General features: G+C 47.5%; 2 protein-coding genes across 2 annotated transcripts in view; one reads left to right on the forward strand and one right to left on the reverse strand.

Annotated features, from left to right (window-relative positions):
* Nucleotides 1-3,207, forward strand: part of PAPSS2 (3'-phosphoadenosine 5'-phosphosulfate synthase 2) — a 15,397-nt gene extending 12,190 nt beyond the window's left edge. Inside the window, exons 11-13 of the mRNA XM_010007775.1 lie at nt 698-966; nt 1,991-2,178; nt 3,066-3,207. Of these exons, the coding sequence (XP_010006077.1) occupies nt 698-966; nt 1,991-2,178; nt 3,066-3,207 (599 nt within the window). The remainder of the gene's footprint in view (nt 1-697; nt 967-1,990; nt 2,179-3,065) is intronic.
* A 6,003-nt stretch (nt 3,208-9,210) lies between these two features.
* On the reverse strand, nt 9,211-23,085 carry ATAD1 (ATPase family, AAA domain containing 1). The gene is made up of 9 exons (XM_010007768.1): nt 22,837-23,085; nt 21,116-21,214; nt 20,731-20,851; nt 18,997-19,197; nt 17,829-17,935; nt 13,826-13,915; nt 11,461-11,511; nt 10,119-10,255; nt 9,211-9,331 (listed from the first exon to the last, which is right to left on the reverse strand). The coding sequence occupies exons 1-9, from the start codon at nt 22,996-22,998 to the stop codon at nt 9,211-9,213; spliced, it is 1,089 nt and encodes a 362-aa protein (XP_010006070.1). The 5' UTR covers nt 22,999-23,085.
* Nucleotides 23,086-23,303: the final 218 nt, after the last annotated feature.

Here is a 23,303-nt window from a genome sequence, read left to right on the forward strand (position 1 = left end):
CTTGGCTCTCAAGCTCACTTTCCAGATTGCTTCTGTGTGCTCCCAAAATGGGCCTCTGGGTGGGGTGAGCAGTAAGAGGGACACACAAAAAGTGGCATGGGGACTCCTTGGTCAAGGTGATGGGCTGTCCCCTCTATGGGCTTTCCTGAGCATGGCCTGGAAAGCACTCAAGTGTCCTGCTCATGTCCTCCCTGGTGGGTCACAGCCTGTCTTTCCACACTCTGGACATTTAAAGCCCTGTGCTGACACGTTTGGCCTTCACAAAAGCACACACATGGGGTCAGGTATCATCTCCCAGGTGTGTGTCCCAGCTGGCTGGCAGACCTCACACACTTTGAGGAGAGAGCCTTGGCCTTCCTGAAGGCTCCATCAAGCTTGACAAGGTGGCAGGTCACTTAAGAAGTTAGGGAACTCCATGGGTGTGTCCAGTGCTTCCTAAAGACATGACAGGAGAGCTGGTGGGACTGAAAGCAGCCCCAGAGGAAGGTTGGGCCATGGAAACAACCTCCGCAGAGCCATGAAGAGGGAGGAGCTGTACCCATCTGAAACACCCAGCTCAGGAATTTCAGGCCCTGCTCCCGTGGAGACAGGATACACACCTTACAACGTGCACATCTTAGGGCTGTGTGGAAGGTGCAGATGAAGCTGCAGGGTCGGATGCTCAGCCCCCTGACCCCTCTGGCCCTTCCCCTTGCAGATGCCGTCTTCGCGTTTCAGCTGCGCAACCCCGTCCACAACGGGCACGCGCTGCTGATGCAGGACACGCGGCGCCAGCTCCTGGAGAGGGGCTACAAGAACCCTGTGCTTCTCCTGCACCCCCTGGGGGGATGGACCAAAGATGATGACGTCCCCCTGGAGTGGAGGATGAAGCAGCACACGGCAGTGCTGGAGGAGCAGGTCCTGGACCCCAAGTCGACCGTCGTGGCCATCTTCCCCTCGCCCATGCTCTACGCCGGCCCCACAGAGGTAGGAGAGCCCACCAGGGCAAGGTGTGAGCCTGCCCATGCAGCTCCAGGAGGCCATGGGAAGGGAGTTGGTAGCCATGGCCTCATTGCTAGTTCCTGCCATGGTGGTGTCTTCCTGTCTGGGGGTGTCTTCTCCTGAGTAACAAGCAACCGAACAAGAGGAAATGGGCTCAAATTGCACCAGGGGAGGTTTAGGTGGGATATTAGAAGAAAGTTCTTCACTGAAAGGGTAGTTGAACACTGGCACATGCTGCCCAGGGAGGTGGTTGAATCTCCATCCCTGGAGGTGTTAAAGGATGTATAGATGTTGGTCTGAGGGACATTGTTTAAACACTGGACTGAGCAGAGTGGCTTTAATGGTTGGTAGAGCCAGGTTATAGGTGGACTCAATAGGGTTTTGGTTGGAGTCCAGCTCCATGGACTCCTGTGCTTTCACCAGCTGTGTGAGAAGAGGAGCTGGGGAGAAGGGCACTAGAAACAGACTTCACCACTGTGGCCTCTCCCTCTGCCAGGCAGGGTTGCTCCTTTGTTTTCTCCCAGTGGTTCCCCTCCTGTCCCAAAATGGGTGGGATGAAAACCATAGACACTGAACCTTCCCAGAAAGAGGAAGGAGAGGGATGGTTGGGCAGCCTTTGCCCATGTAGGCCTCAGGGGCTGGTGGGCACATTCAAAAAAGCAAAGTACCACCTCCCTTTCCTGTCAAACTGGGACAAGACCAGTTCCTGTCCCCAGTGCTTCCCTGGAAATGCACACCGTTGTGAGGTTGCAGCAGGTCCAAGCAGTGCTGACACTTTCCTTCCTTCCTTCCTTCCTTCCTTCCTTCCTTCCTTCCTTCCTTCCTTCCTTCCTTCCTTCCTTCCTTCCTTCCTTCCTTCCTTCCTTCCTTCCTTCCTTCCTTCCTTCCTTCCTTCCTTCCTTCCTTCCTTCCTTCCTTCCTTCCTTCCTTCCTTCCTTCCTTCCTTCCTTCCTTCCTTCCTTCCTTCCTTCCTTCCTTCCTTCCTTCCTTCCTTCCTTCCTTCCTTCCTTCCTACATCGTGGGCCGTGACCCGGCGGGGATGCCTCACCCCGAGACCAAGAAGGACCTGTATGAGCCCACCCAGGGAGGGAAGGTGCTCAGCATGGCACCCGGGCTGACCTCGGTGGAAATCATCCCCTTCCGGGTGGCTGCCTACAACAAGGTGAAGAAGGCCATGGATTTCTATGACCCGAACAGGTGAGGCGGGGCCCGGGGCTGCTCCTGCAGCCCACACAGCACCTGGGGCTGGGGATCACACCTGGCTCAAAGGTTGTCCCACAGGAACACATCCCGATGGGTCTGCAATGTGTCCAGAGAAGGAGCCTCCACAGCCTCTCTGGGCAGCCTGTCCCAGGGCTCTGTCACCCTCACACTAAATACGTTTTTCCTCATGTTTAACTTGAACCTCCCATGCTCCAGCTTGTGCCCATTGCCCCTTGTCCTGCCACTGGGCACTGCAGAAAAGAGACTGGTCCCATCCTCCTGACACCCCCTGTAGATATTGATAATGTTGATGAGATCCCCCCTCAGTCTCCTCCAGGCTGAACAGCCCCAACTCTCCCAGCCTTTCCTCACAGGGCAGATGCTCCAGTCCCCTCAGCATCTTTCTGGCCCTGCCCTGGGCTCTCTCCAGTAGCTCCTTGTCCTTCATGACCTGGGGAGCCCAGAACTGGATGCAATATTCCAGAAGTGGCCTCATCAGGGCAGAGTAAAGGGAGAGCGACAGGCAGCTGGTTCTCTGATGGAGGGGAATGAGGGAAGAACCTGTGAAGGCCACCTGCCTTCCCGCCAAGAGCTAACACCAGGTCAAGGATGGGCCCCATGGAACTTAAGAGGAGCCTTTGTAGCCACCAGAGAGGATAAAGAACAGTTTGGAGGCTAAGTGGTGGTAGAAAGACAGCCTGTCACAGCTGGAGAAGTGTGTTACATGCAACTCCAGCACTTCTGGAAAGGGGAACCCCATTGCTGCAGGCCATGAACCTGGGTGTGAAGCTGCAGACAAGTGCTGGGCCGTTCCCAAGCCCAGCAGAAGAGCTGTACTGGGGCCAGGTGTGCTGATCCCAGCCTCTCTCTGCTTTGTGCAGGCACAACGACTTCGACTTCATCTCGGGGACACGCATGAGGAAGCTTGCTCGGGAGGGTGAAAACCCACCAGATGGCTTCATGGCCCCCAAAGCTTGGAAAGTCCTCACTGAGTACTACCAGTCGCTGGAGAAAAAGAATTAAGAGCCCTCCTCCTCCTAGAAATACTTGTGTTAAGAGTGAGCAATGATTGCTTGGTTCCCTATGACACAGATCAGTTTCTTGGCATTTCCAGTGCTCTGACTGGAGGGTTTTCCTGCCTGGGTCAGAGTGGTTTGTACTAATCAGAAATACTTTGAGCCTGGTCCTTCTCCCCCTGGAGCTGCTGGAACGTCCCCACGGAGCTGGAAGGGGAGGGCAGCAGGTCCTTCATTCCCAGCCCAGCCTCTGGTTGAACTAGGAGGATCATGTTCATGCCACCAGGGCCACACTGGGACCTCAGCACCAGGATCAAAACCTGTCTGTCCCTTGATGGAGCAGAAATGAAGACGTGTCCTTCCTCTGCCCCTCGCCCAGCTGCTGAGGTGAGGAGCTGCTGCCAGGCTGGGAGAGGGACACAGGCAGTCGGTGCTGTGATCCACTCCCTGCCCTCCAGCTTCTGCCTCAGACATTTGTTTCCTAACAAACAGCAGGGTTATTTTAACACCCTTTTTAAAAAAATGATTTTTTTTTAAGTCAGCCTTGACCGTTGCCAGTTCTCTGGGCCTGAGACAATTGCTCACTGTTCTTCCTGCTTCCTCCTGCTTGACCTCTCCAGGCAAAACAAAACCTGGGCTGAGCGTTCCTGGTGCTCTGAGGTCAGCTGTCCTGGGAGGCACTGAAAAGCCCAGGAGACCTCCAAGAAAGCTCAGGGCAGCAAGAAAAAACTGGAGATGATGTTTCTGTGCTTTTGTGGGTGTCCTCCCAGGACAGGATCCCCTTCCTCTGCCTGTGCTCCTCCCATCCAGAAGGCAAGTCAAAGGCAAACCCAGCAACTACGTGTCAGTGTGAGGTGGGTCTGAGCAGCTGCTGCACGTGGGAAACCAGGAGAGAGGTGGCTCAAGCACTTGCCCTTATCTGTCCCCACAGCCCCACCTGAGCACGGGGGATCTGATCTTGGCTGATCAGGGATGCTGAGGCTGGCTCTGGCTGGGGGAATGGCCAGAGGGTGGCAGAGAAGTCCTTGGGTCCCTCCCTGCTGCTGAGCAAGGGGTGATGGGGTGAAGCAAGAGCTAGTGTCTGGTGCTGCTCACAGCTCTGGCTGGTGGAATGTTCCTGTAGACCTGACCTAGTTTTATTTCTGTCCCCATCATGGACTTTGCTGTTGTGCCTGAGGCTTTTCTGCTGACAGGCACCTCTGGCCTGTGACCCAGCCTCGGAGCTCCACCTGCCCCGGTGTCTCCCCTCAAGCATGTTTGGCTGGGACCATGGCTGAGGATTGAGCATCCTGCAGTGCTGGTGGCTTCCTGGTGTCCTGCAGAGGCTTTTCCAGGGAAAGGGCTGAGCCTGCAGCCCCATGAGGAGCACACCTCCTCCCCAGTGTGAGGGCTTTTTGGGAGGGAAGCCAGCTGTGCACTTTCTGCTTATTGCAACAACCTGCATTATTTTTGTACTCGTCCTTTTCAGTAGATGGCCCAGGATGGGTGGGACTGTGTTTCCAGTGCCATGGAAATTACCTTCTCCTCTTCTTGTGCTTCAGTTTTAATTACAACAGGATCTGCCCTCACTACAATCTCTGCCATAGGACAGTGACCTCCAGCCCGAGCTACCACCTGTTTAGCTGTGGCCATGGTACAAGCTCCCAGACTACAGATACAATTGGGAATATTTTTGCAAAATATATAGATATTTTTTTAATTTGTCAGCTGTTTTGGGGTGGGGCTTTTTGGTAATTTTTTTCCAAGCAAAGAGCCCGAAGCTGCATTTATACCTCAAGCAAAATGCTGCACCAGCCATGTCAGGAGCTGGAAGCACAGCAACCCCAGTGCCTTTCCCCTCAGGCCCTCTGGTAGGGACCTGGAAGACAAAAGCAATAACTCCTACTTCTGATTTTGCAATCTTAGTCGTTTTTAAATAGCTAAATAGTTGGTGTTGCCACTTGTCTTAATCCAACGGTGAAAAACAAACAAACAACAAAAAACCACCCCTTCTTCATTAATCCAAATGGTTACAGCAAAACAGAAATCTTTTGTCCTTCTAAAATAGTGTACTGATTACCTCTGATTAAAATAGAGTATGTGGACTAGGGATTTTTTATAGCATATTTATTAAAGACATGAGACTGGAATTTGTACCTCAACGGATGCATCTCATGATTTAATATATTCTGAACTTGATACTCCGCTGAAAAAACACTCACTTTTAGTAAAAATAAATATTTATATGTGTAACTAATCCTCACTTTGTATTTTTAATTTTTGGGGGGTGGGGTGTCACAGCCATGTGGCTCCCTGTGACAGGCCTGTGGTGGGGACAGCCCCTCTGGGTCCAGCCTGGCATGCTTGGTGCCTGGGGCAGGACAGCAAGGCTGACCCTGGAGCCTTTTGGAAACCTCAACTGATGGGAGTTTTCCTTTTGTTGGTCTCTGGAGCCTTCAACAAGTCACCTTGAGCCAGCCCAGCAATTGCACTGTTTGCTGCCCTGCGTTTCTGTGCTGCTTGACCAGAGTGGTGAGGGCTGGAAGGAACCTCTGAGGATCATCCAGTCCAACCCTCTGCTGGAGCAGGGTCACCTACAGTAGCTCCCACAGGAGCACATCCAGATGGCTTTGGAATGTCTCCAGAAAAGGAGCCGCCACACCCTCTCTGGGCAAACCAGCACTTAAGGACCTTCTAGCTGCCTAAACCCCACAGAAGGAGGGGCTGGTGCTGCAGAGCTCCGTCTCTTGCCTTGCAAAATGCTCAGCCCACACATCCCTGCCTGGGGAAGAGACAAAAGGACAGTTTCCAGCCTGACCAGCTTCTGCCCCACAGGGCTGGTGCCCCCTTTGCTGCTGACCTGTGCCTGCCCTGTGCAGGGCTGGACACTGTGGGTGTCCCCCTGCACCTCACCCCCCAGCCCCTCAGCTGCTGCCCAGGGCTCCTCAGCACCCACCAGGGAAATGATGCTCTGGGCCCACCAGGCCCAGAGAAGAAAAGCTGCACTTGCAGGACCCAAACACAGCCACAATGGGGTGGGAGGCTGTGGAGAACAGAGTGAACAAACACATTCATTCCCCTCTTCTGGGAGAGGCTAAGGGAGCTGAGGCTGTTTAGCCTCGAGGAAGGGTGATCAGACATTGGGATGGGCTGCCCAGGGACGTGGTGGAGGTACCTTCCCTGGAGGTGCTCAAGGAAAGGCTGGAGGTGGCATCTGGAGATGTAGGAGTGCCAGGTCATAGGCTGGACTGGATGATAAAGGTCTTTTCCGGCCTTGGTGATGCTGTGATTCAGGCCACCAAAAGGTGCTGCAGCTGAGTCGCTTTACAGCCTGAGGACAACTCCAGCACAGGCAGAATTACCTACTGGAGATGGCCCTGGCTGAGCAGGTCCCAAGCAAATCAGTGCTTGGAATGTCTGTACCTCTCTTCCTGGGAGGATTTGACCTTCAAACACCAAGAATGACCTGTTCCTCACCCAGAACTGTGTGGTACAGCTCAGAGCTCAGCACTGGAGACTTTCTCAGCCTCAGCCCCCACCTGGAGATGAGGCCAGGTTTGAGCAGGTGTTCCCTGCACTGCAGGAGGAACCACTGCCCCAGATCTTCTCACGAGCTGCCAAGAGGAAAAACTTCTTTCCTGTGAGAGTGACAGCCCTGGGACAGGCTGCCCTGGGAAGTTGTGGAGTCTCCTTCCCTGGACACATTCCCAGCCCCTCTGGATGTGTTCCTGTGGGATCTGCTGTAGGTGACCCTGCTCTGGCAGGGAGGTTGGGTGGATGATCTGCAGAGGTCCCTTCCAGCCCTCACCACTCTGTGACTCTGAGGGTCTGTGCTTTCACAAGGACTCCCAAAGCAGCAGCAGGAACAACTATGGAAAGTTCATTGGAAAAGTGGGAATGACAGCTTGGCTGCAGGAACTGACCTAGAGGACAATTCCAAGGAACCCTTTGTGCCTCTTCAGCCCCGAGGCTGCAGTGATGGAAAGGCAGGACCTGGCCAGTGTGGCACCAGCCAGGGCTGGAACACAAGAAGGAAATGAGAGCTCAGCTGGTCACTAGAGGACCAAGCACCTGCCAAGAGTCAGGGGCTCCTCCTCCCCTGTGATCAGTGTGATGTTCAAGCTCACTTGAGGACACACTTCACACTCAATCAAAACCAACCAAGACTTCAGCACTAGATCTTTACGAGCAGGAAGGAGGTGCAGGATGAGCCACCAGCCTGGCACTCCTCGGTGTCACAACTATCAAGAGGGGCTAGGAGAAGCTCTGAGTCTGAGCAGGCACTGAGAAGAAACCCAAGAGCTGCAGAGCTTCCTCTGGCACACAAATTCAAACCTCCTGAGAAACTGGCTTCCAGCAAGCAGCACCATCTACACCTTGAATTTAAGGCTGGTCCTTGAGGTTGGGCTCTCCCAGCACTGCATGACTTGTGGGGCCAGCATTCCACATCCCAGACTTTTAGATTTCTCTAGCCCAGCAGTTTCTGGTGTGCCCAACCTCCTGCATCATTGGGTCACATTTAGCAGACTTTTTTTCCCCCATACCAAAAAGCAAAGTGGTAATTAAAGAAAAAACAACCCATGTTGGGTACACAAGGAGATCAAACCAGGTGACACTAAACCCTACTGGAGCTGGACTGTTACACAGTGACTGACAGGAGGGACATGGGTGACAAAGCTGTGCTGCAGGGAGTGGCCATCAGCAGGGGACACTGCAGCAGGGTTGGCTCCAGCTCTTTATTTCACTCCCAGAGCATTTTGGTTTACAGCATTTACTTGGCTTTCAACACCCACCTTCCCTCGAGAGCTCAGCACAGCTGGGCCACAACCTCCCCTCAGGGGGTTTCAACAAGCCCCATTACAGATTTCTGATGAATGAGTGCACAATTCAGAGTATTATAAGAAGAAAAAGCAAATTATTGAAAACCTACTGACAAGAATTTCACCAAAACACTTTTGCCACTTACATTTTTAACCCTTTGCCTTTATCTCTACTTAACATTACAGGAACTGACCAGAAGTGTTGCCAGCAAGTACAGCAGAATGTTGCAAAAATCACACTTAGAAACCTCAGACCCATCCCTTTCTTTTGGGTTTTGCAGCTCAGAGCAGGTGACAGAGCAAAATGTCACCAGACCCTCCCCCCCCAGGCTCAGAGCTCTGGGTAGGACACATGCTGGCGCGAGGGCTCTGCCAGGGGGGTGAGGCAGCAGCAAGTCCTCCTTGCAGCACAGACCAGAGCAGAGAGCCACAGCTTCAGAGCTTCTGCCAGGTGGGGCTTCATGAAAGGCCAGTTGAGGTTCTACTCTAGTTACTCTCATCAAAGGAAAAATTAAAAGAAAAAACAGCATTCAATTTCAAAAGCTTCAAAAAGCAGAATTCATACAAAATGAAAAAGTATTCCAACATCTTTACAGTAGTTTACTATCTTCACTAAATGGCACCAGACTTCAAGTGGTCACGTGAAAGAAAAAGAGTCAGCAACGTTGCAAATTTTGCCTGAAAGTTACCCTGGAAGCAGAATTTCTATCTTTGCACTTGCTGCTAAAAGGAAGAAGTGAATGTGAACTGATGCCTTTAATCCAGACATCTGATTGGGTTTGACTCAGCCAAGTAGAAAAGATTTTCCCATACTCTATGTTACCTAAAGATTATATTTGCATATAAAAAATGTGTGGCTATGTACACTGAACACACGCTGGGATGACTCCCCCTGGGGCTGCATCACCCTCCCCACCCCCTCCCCTCAGAACCTGCTTTAAGGCTACACAGTGTGGCTCCATTCTGGGACAGGACACGGGCAGTTGCTCTTGGTCTGGGCTATAATTGTTCTACTTCATGAACTATTTGTGACATTTCTAAGTTGAGGCATGAGGATATATCAATAACTTAGAATTTGTTGTATAAAAACAATTCCAGAAACAGAACTCCCTTAATTCAAGGAACATTCCGGCTCCCACCCCAACATTGGTTTTGCTGATTACAGAAGTCAAATTAAATTCCATCAGAAACTGCAAACACATTCTTTTCTCTTAATCTAAACTAACGTGCATCAAAACATTCTGCAGTGGGGCATCCTTTGACCTCCTCATCTTCTCTATCGCCCTGTGGAGGTCCTGCTGCTGCACAGGCCGGATCTCATCTTCATCGTGGCTTCAAAAGAGAAAAAAGCAAGATGATTCAGGGGGTGTCCAACAGCTACTGAAACCAAAAGTAATCATTGAGAACAGCAGCTCTGACACAGATCCAAAATGACACTGGCAACCTGTCCCTGTAAGTGTGGAAGGGAACATCATAGCAAGTCAAGGGGCCTCCAGGAAAGCTGGGGAGGGACTTTAGACCAGGGCAGGGAGGGAGAGGACAAGGGGGAATGGATTAAAACTGGAAGAGGAGAGATTTAGACTGGACATTAGGAGGAAATTCTTCACTATGAGGGAGGTGAGACATTGGAACAGGTTTCCCAGGCAAATTGTGGCTGCCCCATCCCTGGAAGTGTTCCATGCCAGGCAGGATGGGGCTTGGAGCAACCTGGTCTGGTGGGAGGTCCCCCATGGCAGGGGCAGGTGGATCTAGATGATCTTTAAGGTCACTTCCAACCCAAAGCAGTCTGGGTTTCTATGATTCTATGTGCAGGAGTGCTACCAGCACCTAAGCCTGGTGCCACAGTAACATCACCTCCTGCTGGTTCATGCCACCTCAAGGAACAAAGTTGGCTTTTCACAGTCAAAATGAACAGAAGCAACTCATTTGTTGGGGTTTTTTGTGGCAGAGTGGCAATCTGTCAGCAAAAAGAGAAGCTCCCTTCTGTGCATCCCAGCAAGGTTCTTTCAAAGCTCTATGAATCTGAAATCCCAGCGAGCAAGCACAAACTAGCAGCTGGGCAGGGTGCAGCAGCAGAGGCACTCCCAGTGGCTCTGGAGCAGAGGATCCAGTCACGTACCTCTCTTCTTCACAGGCAGAGTTGACATACTCCCTGACGCAGAGAAGCGCCGCATCCCTGCACATCTCCTTCAGGTCACTGCCTGAGAAGCCATCGGTCTCTTTAGCCACCTCCAGGAGGTCTACATGCCTGTCCACCTGCCCAAAACCAGGAGGTCAGAGCACAAAAAGTCAGTTACTTTGCTGAACAAGCACAAGGAACAGTCACCTGTAAGTACACCTGCTCTGAAATAATCTCTTTCAGTCTTTATTTGAGCTAAAAGCAAATTACTATCTTAGGCTTTGAGCCCCCCAAATACGTATTGCATGACATGCTCACTGAGTTACTCCTGCTTCATACAGGCCCAGAATAGGGAATCTGGAGGCAAAAGAAGGTGTCCAACTAGGTGTGCTGGCTCAGAGCGACCTTTTTCCAGCCAAGACCCCATCTTTATTCAGAGGCCCTCCCAGCACACCTGCCAGGGCAGCATCTTTTTAAAAAGTGAAAGCCAAACTAGTTTAATAAATGGCCAAAATGATGGGAGGAGTTCTTCTAAGAGAGAAAGTATCCCATGGCGATGGAGGCAAAAGCCCAGGTATAATCTTTGCTGCTTCCAGCCACCTCTGGAATTAGGTTGGTTTTACTAACCAATGATATTTATTAGGCTAGACCTCAATCAAGAGACTCTTGGCAACATTAACTTGACGAGAATTAGTGCTGCAGACTTAATGGGGCAGGGACCTCTGGTAACATAGGTCCCCACCTCCTGCCGACAGACATTGCCAGATGTGCTCACAGAGACTCCTTCCCCTCCCCTTGGATGGTGCCACAAACACCATACAACACTAGTCAGCAATCTCTACAGTAGTTTTCCTCTAAAGGAAAGAGGGACCAAAGTGCAAAAAATACACTATCAAACAATGTCAGTCCTCTTTTCTTGGCTTGAGCCAACAGACTGCACAGTTAAAAAATTAATCAGAATCTCTTCTCCCTGCTTCATCATGCCTTGAAATGTCTTCCACTGCTCCAAGTGATTCCCAGATGTGATTCACCTTCAGAGATAAATCCATTTTCTGTGCTACATAACAAGGAAAAGGAGACAGAGGAACAAAATCCTCTTCCTCAGAGGTGGTGATTCCCCACCAGATCCAAGGCTCTGCTGCTCTGAGCCTCCTGCTCCAACCAGCAGGCAACACCACTGCTTTAATTTAACACCACACCTAAAACCACAACAGATTCCTAAGCTATCATCAGAAATACCCTGGTAGGTCACCTCTCCCTTTCTCCAAGGCAGTCAATTATAAAACACCTTGAGCTTGCACTCAGGAAAATGGCAAATGAACTGTTGAAAAAGGCTACTTACATTTTCGTTTTTCAAAATGAGCTTCAAGATGGCTTCTCTTTGTTTCAGAGCCTTAAACAAAAGAGATTGAAGTTAGGAGAGCACAAAAGTCAACACCTGTGACATCCATGTCAATTTTGCACTGCTTTCAGTGGCAGTGACACAAGCTGGTCCCTCCAACAGGAGATGTCCTAAGGAAACCCATCTGATGGCAAATCACTCAGCAGGAGATCCAGGGCACCCTGACCTTAGGAGCACGTGGAACTCAACATCTGGGCACATGCATTTCCACTGACTGCAGGGGCAAGGGAGAAGTCACTGACATCCAGTCTTACTTTGCCCTCAGGGAAAGCAGCTGGCCCAGAGATGTACCATCATCTGTAGAGCAGGGCAGGTTCTCTGGATCAAGAGGATGCTTTCCATATTTTGCTAAATCAGGTGAAGAGGGCAAACTGTTTTACTTTAAAAAAATTCAGATTTAATTCTACAGGTGATGCCTGGGGAATCTGAAGCAATTTCAAGCACATCCTGTGATGAGGTCACTGAAAGAAACAGTGAAGGCCTGAGCAGATCCTTAAAAGCAGGTAAAACACAGGCAGCAAAGAGGCTCTTTGCTTGTGTCTCCCAAAACCCAACTTGTTCTGAATCAATTGCTAAAATGGAAAAACCTACTCCAGAGGTGCTTTGGCAGCTGAACAGTTGATACTCTGTCTCAAAAAATACTTCTTCCAGTTCCCTCTGCCTTGCAGGCAAGTTCTTATGAGTAATTTTGGGCACTTTCATCTCAAACTTAGCTATAAAAGCTGCAAGGCTTTAGCTACACTGCAGTGATTCCACCTGTGTGTGCTTTCAATCCATAGCAGGTAAATTATCTTGGCCATCAATAAAGGAGTTGGAGCCAATCTTGGTTGTATCACCAAGTACCACAGGTAAGAGTCAAGTTCCTGATATGGCTGTAGTGGGGTAAGGAAAATTCTGTGCCTTAAATGACACCTCCCTGCTGTAATTCTGACCCTGAGAGAGGGAGCCAACCCCTCTAATATCCATTTTTCCCTGGATAATTCATTCTTCTGATGACAGTTCTTGACAAAAAGACACAGTAAAGTACTAAAATACACATCCTTGCCCCTTGCTAATTGAAGGAGAACTGGCAGATGAGTCAGGTGCACAATGCCCTACAAGCAGGCAGGACAGAAAAGCAGCTCCTGGGTTGGAAATGCTCTGATTTGCCAAGTATCCACCCACCAGGAGCAAAAGCCAGTTCAAACGAGATAGGTCTGGGAACATGACTACTCTCTTGCACAATCCAGAAGAGCTGTACTCCTCCAGTTTGGTCTGGAAGTTTCTGCAAAGAATGCATACTGAAGTGTTGCTGTAGCCAGCAGGGAACACCAAGATCCACGACTGAACTTGGATGCAAGTGTGTCTTGGGACATCACTGAGTGTCTTGAGGGTGACTAAAATACCTTGGAAAAGATGCTACTGGCAGAGTTGATAGTGAGGGTGACCTTGTGACAGTTGGCCTGATTGATGAAGACCTTAATTACTGGTTGTTTGGCATAAATAATATGTGGAATAACAGCAGTTTTCCTGTGCCTGACTGAGCAGAAATTAGGCTTTAATATTTGGATTTGATTCCTTCTTCTTTCCCTCAAAACCAAGCTCTGTGTGTTAAGAAGACACAAATGGCTGCCAGGAGGTGTGGGCTTCTTGCCACTGTTCCACCTGGGTGCCACGCTCCCCTGTAGGCTGTCACTTCTGTGCTTTGTGGGGTTGATCTCAAGTGAAAATCAAGCTCCTTCCAGAGTGCAGAGTCCAGGACACTCCATTCTTAGGGATAAAGAGATCAGAAGGACAGGTCTCGCTGCACATGATCTTGCTCAGACCTTCTCACTCTCTACAATCACCTGAAAGGCAGTTGGAGCCAGGGGGGTTCAGTCTCTTCTCCCAAGGAACAAGTGATAGAACAAGAGAAAATGGCCTCAAGTTGTGCCAGGGGAGGATTAGGTTGGATATCAGGAATAAGTTCTCCATGGAAAGGGCTGTCAGGCCCTGGCACAGGCTGCCCAGGGCAGTGGTGGAGTCCCTGAGGTGTTTAAAAGCCCTGTAGATGTGGTGCTGATGGAGATAGGTGACCTCAGCACGGCTGGGTTAATGCTTGAACTGGATGACCTTAAAGGTCTTTTCCAACCAAAACATTTCTGTGGTTTCAGATAAAAAACCCAAGGAATCAAGATTTCTGTGAGAAACTTCACCTTAAAAAGCAAAGTTAAACATGAGCTTCAGAAAAAACAACAACAAAAAAGGAAAAATAACCCACCACACCAAAACAGGTCAAAAGAACACAGTAATTCTGGGAAAGCCAGGTGAGCCTGGCCTGACTTACAGGCTGGTTGATGTGAAAGCGGGTGGGCATTCTTCTCATGATGGCAGAGTCAAGGTCCTGGGGACGGTTGGTGGCTCCCATCACTATCACCTGTGTGCACCAACAGAGAGAAAAACTAGTCAGCCTGAAACCAGCTTTGGAAAACACCACCGTGGTGGAGTTTCAAAACCAAACATGTGACTCTTCCACACTTTATCAAGAACATCAACGTTGAAAGAAGTTACATCAAGTTTCATTCAGTTACATTCCAGTTTCAGCAACTGGATTTAAGCAGGCAGCTTCAGAGACCACTGCTACCACAGAGAACCATCTGGGTGGAGATTTTTACATCAGTCTGCTGGCCTTCTGAGCCCAGTTTGAAACTTTTAACTCCAAGCAGTTATTCAACTCTTCTGCTTCTAAGGCCTGGAGATGTCTCTTTAGCTCCTGCTGGTCTGGAAGGAACTTAAAAGAAGACAATTTGATCAGGTACTAAAAAACATGGCATCTTTGTGCTTGGTGGAAGAAAATAAGGCAATCAGATGACCAGAAAGACCAAACTGGCAGTTTTTGCATGCACTACAATGTTGTTTCTTTTTGTCAAGCATTAAAACAAGCAGTAGAAGTCAAGAAGAACCTACATGGCATCCTGCAGGAGCAGTGCAAGCCAAGTTCAATACAAGGAGAGTATTTACGTCATTTAATCACCTTCCACTTATTAGTTTAAGAACAAATTTACTTCCCATTCACATCAGCCTTGTTTTCTCATTTGTTATTTTAAGTTATGTACATTGCAAATAACCCAGTCACCAAAGTGAAATATGTCAGGGAAATTAAATCTCCTCTCAATAGAATTTCCTGAGGTGCTCCTGGTCTTTTGTGTGGGGTCACTGGTCCGCAGCCAGCCCTGGCAGCTCATGGCCAGGTTGTGTGTCCCCGAGCAGAGTCACCCTGCCACCTAGAGGCTTCTTTACAGGCTGGCTAATTGTTTTCCACCAGGGCTCAGGCCTGGGTTCCCTGGTGAGGTCACACCTCGAGTACTGTGCTCAGCTCTGGGCCGCTCGGGACAAGAAGGACGTTGAGTTCTTGCAGCATGTTGCATCAGCAACCAAGCTGGAGAAGGGGCTGGAGACCAAGTCCTGTGAGGAGAGGCTGAGGGAACTGGGGTTGTTGAGCTTGGAGGAGGCTGAGGGGAGACCTCATTGCTCTCTACAACTGCCTCAAAGGAGGCTGTAGGGAGGTGGGGCTTGGCCTCTTCTCCCAAGTGAATAATAACAGGACTAGAGGAACTGGCCGGAAGCTGCACCAGGGGAGGTTCAGACTGGATATTGGGGAGAATTTCTTTACCCAAAGAGTGGTTGGACACTGGAAGGGGCTGCCCAGGGAGGTGGTGGAGTCACCATCCCTTGAGAGATTCAAGAAATGTGTGGATGTGGCACTTCAGGGCATGGGGGGTTTTCTGGGTTGACAGTTGGACCTGGTGATCTTAGAGGTCTTTTCCAACGGTGATGATTCTGTGACTCTGCAAAGGTGGGACCTCCCAGGGCACAAACACAGTTGGATGAGACTTCCAGACCTGAACTGCATGCAGCACAGCTGTGTCTTCCAGGCACTCTGCTCCAAGATTCTGCAGGAGTCCAGACTACATCCTCAGCAGGGTTGGCCCAAAGCTGAACATGCCTTTCAGGTGCAATCAGCACAGCAACAAATAACATTCCTCTCAACACTCATTTATGGTTTCCTCATCGCACTTGGAATCTTTGTGACCATAACAAAAGCCAAAGTTCATTCTTATTCAAAGGAAATTTGTCTGGCAAGAGTCAGACAAGCAAAGCTCCGAAGTAAACTTCTGAAATTCACAAAAGTGCTCAGCAAGCTGGCTGTCAAAACTGGACACAATGCAAATGTCAAAGCCATCACCAGAAGAACACTTCCTCAATTGCAGTGATACATTGGGAAAAAGCCTGAGATACAGCATTGAAACAGACAAACAAAAAACTCCCCAGGAACCTGAATCAAACCCTGTGGTGTCTCAGCCATTTATCTGCTCTTGGGTGGCTCTCTACTCCACAGAGGCAGAGTGAGGGACAAGAGTGGCTTGTTAAGGCTCTGCATCTCCAGAGATGGGTAAGACCACTTTTGTCTCACTGCAGGGAATGAGCAATTCAACCTGCTCCAAGAAGCTGTCAGCATTTCAGGGAAAAAGGACACTACATTCAAACACTGGAAGACATGCTTGCGAGACCATATTACCTTCCAGTTAAGTGTTCATACCACTGGCCTATTACCCATGGTCAGCAGACACCCTGCTCCAAAGCTCCTCAGTCTATATGTTCACTGGGTCCTAATCTGGATTTAAAGTTTTTTACAGGCTGCAGAGATGGGCCCATGGAACTGCATGAAGTTCAACAAGACCAAGTGCAAGGTCCTTCGCATGGGTCAGGGCAACCCCAGGCATAAATCCAGGCTGGTCAGAGTGGGTGGAGAGCAACCCTGAGGAGAAGGACTTGGGGGTGTTGGGTGATGAGATGCTCAACATGACCCAGCAGCATGTGCTGGAGCCCAGAAACCACCCATGTCCTGGGATGCATCCCCAGCAACGTGACCAGCAGGGCCAGGGAGGGGATTGTCCCCTCTGCTCTGCTGAGACCCCCCTGCAGGGCTGGGTCCAGCTTTGGGGTCCCCAACACAGGAAGCACATGGGAGCTGTTGGAGCGAGTCCAGAGGAGGCCATGGAGATGCTGGGAGGGCTGGAGCAGCTCTGCTCTGGAGCCAGGCTGGGAGAGTTGGGGTGTTCAGCCTGGAGAAGAGAAGGCTCCAGGGAGACCTTAGAGCACCTTCCAGTGCCTGAAGGGGCTCCAGGGAAGCTGGGGAGGGACTTGGGACAAGAGCAGGGAGTGAGAGGACAAGGGGGAATGATTTTGAGCTGAAAGAGGGGAGATTTAGGTGAGACATCAGGAGGAAATTCTTCCCTGTGAGGGTGCTGAGACCCTGGCCCAGGTTGCCCAGAGAAGCTGTGGCTGCCCCATCCCTAGCAGTGCTGAAGGGCAGGTTGGATGGGGCTTGGAGCAATCTGGGCTGGTGGGAGGTGTCCCTGCCCATGCAGGGGGGTTGGAACCAGATTGATGTTGAATGTCCCTTCCAAACCAAACCAGCCTGGGTTTCTATGATAAATCAACTGAAAAAAATATTTAGCACAAGTTTGAGAGGGGAGGAAAAGCAGACTTGACAAATTAAAAACTGATGGAGGGCAGAACACTGGAACCCTTTACAGAAAAATACAGATTCAAAAGGCTGAACATTTTTAAATTGGAGAATAAACATCCTTTCTGAAGGACTTAAAAAGATTGCTCCAGGTGACAGTTCAGAAACCTACGAAGCAGGCTTAGTACATTCAAGTAATTTGTTTCATAAATGTTGTTTGGGTTATTTTATAGCACCAGCAGCTTTTTATTAATCTGGGGTGGGGTGTGTGGAATAACAGGATGGAATCAGGGCTCTAATAGATTTTGTGTTTTGGTAACATTAACTTCCCTGCTCTTTAGGCTTAACTCCAGAGTCTGGTGCTTGTCTGACACTAGCGTAACCTTTTCTGGAAGCAAAGCAACCAGCCTGCAGCAGGGATGAACCCTCAGACCTTTCAATACCTTTCCTGAAAGCAAAGATTCACTTTTGAACAATACTGAAAGTATTGTTGACAGAATGTTTTTCAAAGCATTTTAACAATTCCCAATTTGGGCAACTCCAACTATGCAGCCATATTATTATTTAAGACACTTGTGAAAGTAGCACCTCTTAATTAAAACCGAAACACCAAATGCAAACCAAATCTTCTCCAGAATGAAAATTACCTCTGAATATAACTCACCTCATTCCCATAACACACTGGCAATCATCACCACTGACAGGGAAAGAAAACACTTTTGGCCATTACCACACTCATTCTGCTATCTCCCAGACAGCTCAAAGCACAAGAACCCAGAGAGAAGAATCCCGTTATTTTCTTGTCATCCTTTGTACTCACTTGGCAGTTAAAATCTGTGTCCAGCCCATCCCAGAGACTCATAAACTGGGCTTTCATCATAGCTGTGGCTTCGTGGTCAGAACTGGACCGACACCGCAAGAAGGAATCTGCATCAAAGGATCCAGTAAAGCAACTTAATTTCAATCCTGCTCTAAAGATGATGCTGTTTGATTTCAACCCATGCTGTTCTCTATCTTATAAATAATTTTTTTGAATCCACACTGTCAGCAAACTGAAAAACATTTCTCATGATGAAGAATAGGAAGGGGGAATGTCACCATATTCCTAAGTGCATCTTGTAAATTACCTTACAGGAGCATGTAGCTATCTCATGAGGTGGTCCCAAACCTTGGGCTCCAAATTTGCACCTTCCTGAATTGATGGAAAGTGTAAATTTAACCTTAATTTCTCATGCAGAGATGGAAGCATTCAAAATCTGGCAAGGCAGAGGACACCAAAGCACAGCAAGCTTCTGTGGAGCTCTAACTGTGCCACTGGTTGCCTGAAGAATTTCCAACAGCTGGCAAAACACCAGGCTTTTCTCACCTCTGCAAAAGGATAAAAAACCATTCTAACAACATAGGCCCTTTATAATCCTGACCCGTGGGAAGGGTAAAAGCTTGGTTCTGCAACTTCAAAAAGTGCCAGTGAGACCATGAGCCATTTTAACTGAACTGTTCAAGTTCCCAGGGACTTAAATGCTGATGTGACAAGTCCAAATGTGCTGAACACGTGTCACCTTTGCTGTCCTTCCCCTCCTACTTCTTCAGCCTTATTCAACTATTATTCCTGAGCTCTCCTAAACCCCTATTTTACTTTCCACTATGTGCAGAAGCAATGAAGTGTATTTGGTGGTGGGTTTCCTGGACAAGCAGATCCCCTGACAGAAGAGCAGCTTCCCTGATGAACCACCTCAGCCCAACCAAAAACAAGCAGCAACTTGTTCTACTTGTAATTTCACCTGCTGACACAAGGAAGACATACACTGTTTCTCCTAATTTGCCACCATTACTTTGAAATAACATTTCTATTACTAAACCTTGTTCCATTATCACTGTTTTGAAGAAGCAGGTGACAGCAGATCAACACACCCATCGATGGAAACCTGCAGTTTAACGTCACTCTGCTACAGCTACTGAGGAAAAAAAAAAAAAAGACAGCTTTTTACCTATTTCATCTATGAAAATGATGGATGGTTGGAGCTTTACAGCAAGGGAGAAGACAGCAGCAGCCAGTTTTTGAGACTCTCCATACCACTTGTCTGTCAGTGTTGAAGGCTGGAGGTTAATAAATCGACAACCTGCTTCCTTGGCCGTCGCTTTGGCGATCAGAGTTTTGCCACAACCAGGAGGGCCATAGAGAAGAACTCCTGGAAAAATCAGAGTGTTAATGCTCCCTGGACACAAAACTTGCTTTGGTGTGACAGATCTGATAGTGTCCAGACTTGTATTTCACCTAACCTTTAGAAGATAACAAGTCAAGTTACACAGTGTTCCACCAAATCAAATACAGAGTTGGTTAAGGTATCTCTATTGTAAAATTAAAACTAAGGAGATCTTAAAACAAGGGTGGTGAAATGAAGGGAGGCATTTGTCTGAAAGATGAATGCTTTATGACTGTGACTATAAAGGTTACATAAAATTAAAACCCTCTTTATTTCCTGTAAACATCTGACAGGCCTTGTATGAAGCCAGTTGCAGCCTTGGTAGTAAAACGTAGCATGGGGCGGGGGGAGAAGCAGCGCACAATCATTTTTAAAAGATTAGCCACCATGAAATACGACATTTCATATTCTTTTTAAACTTGTCATAGTGAAAGAATTCACAGTGGTATCTGTTGAGCTGTAAATAAAACAATTTAAAGAAAAAGAAGTCAAAGAAGCCTGAAACACAGAGAATTATTGTGGGGGTTTTTTTCTGTTTCTGTGACTGACACCACAAATACAATTACTCTGAAGCAATGATTTCCAATTAACACTCAGCACAAGCTACCAATAGAACTGCCCTGTATGGAAAGTCTGCTTTAAAAATAGAAATAAAACATATTTTTTTCCTTCAGCTTATTAGACCATGGCATTAAAATAATTTTCCAGACAGTTTCAATGTGTGACTTCAACAGAGAGTTGCCTGGAAAAAACAAGGCAGTGTTTAATTTTCCATCACTTAGGACACAGAACTGAGATGGTCATGGATGCAGGCAGTAATTAATAGTTTTCAGAGAATTTTCAGAAGACAATATTCCAGGGTTCAGAGCAGTAAAGATAAACTTTGGTATTTTGTCCAAAAATTTAGGTTCGAATTCTGCTGGTCTGCAGTAACATACAGCAAACATGGCTGCAACCATTCCAGCAGAGTGTCCAACTTCTGCTTTGCTGTTGGAAACTTAATTTGTCACCTGGAGGTTGCCTTCCTGCTTCAGTACTGTGCAATTCAGCTCCAGAGAAAAACAAGGCATCTCCAGAATAACAATGGGATCTCTGCCTCTTTGAATGACTGGAATTTCTAGGACTGGAACAGAGATGTTTGCAAGATTATCTTACACTGACCTCTCATGTTTATGACTTAGGTTTTTGTGATACTGTAGAAACATTAACCAAGGGGACAAGATGGGGTCTAAGAAGGCAAAAATCAACAATTTAGGCAGTTAAAAATGCAGGCTACATAGATCAGTGCATCAAAATGTAACATCAGGAACTGAAAAGCCATTATCACTTCATTATGAAGGTGAAATGTATGCACTAGAACTTGGTTTCATGGCAAGGAAAGAGGAAAAACCTGAGGGTTTTCCCTGGTATCAATCCTAATGGCTGCACTTTGGACTGGCCACTCACCTCCTCTTTCTGGGTAATTGTAAATTTCCTTTTTTAATACCAAGATATAAATCTGTAAAATTTCCTTCCTACCTTTTGGTGGCTGTAAGAGTCTGGAATTCTCAAACAAATATTTCTTCTTGATAGGCAGAATGACAGTGTCTTTCAAATCTGTAATGACATCATCTAAGCCTGCAATATCACTCCAGGTGACCTAACATGGAAGAAACAGCATTAGAAATGTTCATCACAGTCCCTGCCAACAGAAAAAAACATCCACAAGCTTAAAAGCAGTGCAAGGCCTCAAAAATAAAAAAGACAAGTGATAAAAAACTTTCAGCTCTCAACAATGGACTTTTAGTTTTAAATTTGATAAAGATTTGCTATGTGTTCCCACGGATACATATATATGACAAACGTCAAGAGCTTCCTTGTCTCAAGTGCTTTCATCAGAGTAACAGGGAAAGCAGCTTCTTACATGCATGCTAAGCGGGTCCACGAGATGTGCAGCAATACTCATTTCATATTCAGTAAGCTTGACATTTTTTACTCCAATTTGCTTCATCAGTTTTTCAGCCTGTGGGAAATAAACCACCAGGAAAATCAGGAAAAGAAATGCAATCCTTAATTTTTAAAATTAGCTTTAAAGAACAGCTCTTTGGACACTGCAAAGCTTTTCCGAATAGAGCACAAATCTATCTGCAGTAGCAGGTTCTGCTGATGCCCAATGATTCGTTGTCACTTCAGCGCAACTTATTCCCATCAAGTAACTGTCACACCAGCCCTCCCATCCCAAATCCACAATTCACGCAGAATCACCTGGAAAGCATGAGAAATCAGTATTAAAATATGGCCCTTGCTGTTCAGAGCAGGTTTGCAGACACACAAGAAACCTCCACACAAACCCATTTCTATAAGCTGGACTTCCCAAAGCTGATTACAGGGGTTACACTTAAAAATAAGCCTATTAATCCTCACAAACTTGGGACAGGTTTCTGATGAAAAGCCTGAAAGTTGCTATTAAATAGAACTCTTGAGGTTTTTTTACATGCTCAATTATCTTCATTCACAACCCTGCAAATAATAAACAGATACACTGCCATAAGGGATACCATTTTGTTATTCCAAAAGGCATGTCCCAACCTCAAACCTCCACATCACTGAATCAAAGACAGACTGATAATTTTTAAGAAAAATAGAGAATATTATTGACAGAAGCCAGGCACTTTTTTTTCTATGTATTCCATGTCATTCCCAATTTAAAAGGAAAAATAATTTACTGTCCCAGTGTGCCCTCATAATTCAGTTTCTCTTTCCACTCCAAGTTGCAGTTAGGTCTGACATGCTTTTGGGACACTGCAAGCTCTTATCTAATAGCTGGCACTAGCACAGATTGTGAGAACAGGGCCAATTTTTTTAAACTAAATATTTCATCGAAAAAGAAAAAAAACACCCAAATCAGAATGAGGTTGCTCAAAACTGGTGTCTGAATCTGTGACACTTGTGTCAGCCAGAGAAGTAACAAAAAAAAAAAAAAAAAGAGTTGCAACATTTCCTTCAATACTTTCCAAAGGGAATATTTAACTTTCAGTTTTGAAATGCACCTAAATCTTTTCTCAGAACATTAACTCCCATGAACCACCCTAGTCCAAGGAATGAGGCTTTTCAATTTATTTTTTCTCCCATTTCCAGGGCATTTTGACTGCTCCTGGAGGTGGGAGGAGAAGAGAGGCAGAGGGACAAAGTGCCAGCTATTCTTAAAAAGGCATTTGGAGAGCAGTGTTCCTTTTGTAACGAGCAACTTCAGTCTCTGTCTCTGGCATTAAGTGGGCAAAAAGCAGCAGAGAACTCAGTTCTTTCTGCTCAAGGTTTTAAAAAGCAACCAAGAGCATGATTTAACCCAACTGCTGCTTAGGAAAGCTGTCAGCAGCAGGCCACACGCTAGCAGGTGATTAGAGATAGTTCAACAGGTTTCCCACCACTTCAAGCTAGACATTTTCACTTGCTATAAAACATAACAGCCTCGATGCTGAGATTTACTAACTAATTTACTAATTCTAGGCTTTTTTGATGATTCCATGTGCTTTTTTAATTGCTTCATGGGTTACTTCAAGTCCAGTTTCCAGTTAGTGGATTTCTCTGCACAAGCAGGTAACAAATGAGACCTTTCACAGAAACGTTGATTAATAAAAATCTTACCTGCTTCTGAGCTTCGACCTTCTGCTTTCGGGTGGGATCGATGGCATCAACCATCCACTTTATGGTAAAATATGTTACAGCACCAAATATGGTCAAACGAAAAATTAATCCGACCACTTCGTTCCGGCTCAGGGGACGCGAAAACGCTTCGGCGTGAACCATTTTGCCCCTCAACACTACACGTAAAACAAGCACAGGGAGGCACAGAAAGGAAAAATTAAAAGCTGAGAAAACACCTGCCTGATACTTAAGCACAATTTCAGAAAAACTACCTCCTGGGCACACAGCTTACCACAAAGTTATCGTGAAATGCCTCAGGAACAGCACGAGCCCAACGTATCAAACCGTGCGGGACTAAACAATGGTTTCACTTTTACTTTCAGGAAGCAGAGTTAAGAAATGTTGGCAGCAATTTGAGGCCTTACTTCTCCATCACATGCAAAAAGGTCCCGATTTCACTCTCCCCC

Source organism: Chaetura pelagica, unplaced genomic scaffold, assembly GCF_000747805.2.
Source record: "Chaetura pelagica isolate M959 unplaced genomic scaffold, ChaPel_1.0 scaffold251, whole genome shotgun sequence".
Lineage (NCBI taxonomy): Eukaryota > Metazoa > Chordata > Aves > Apodiformes > Apodidae > Chaetura > Chaetura pelagica.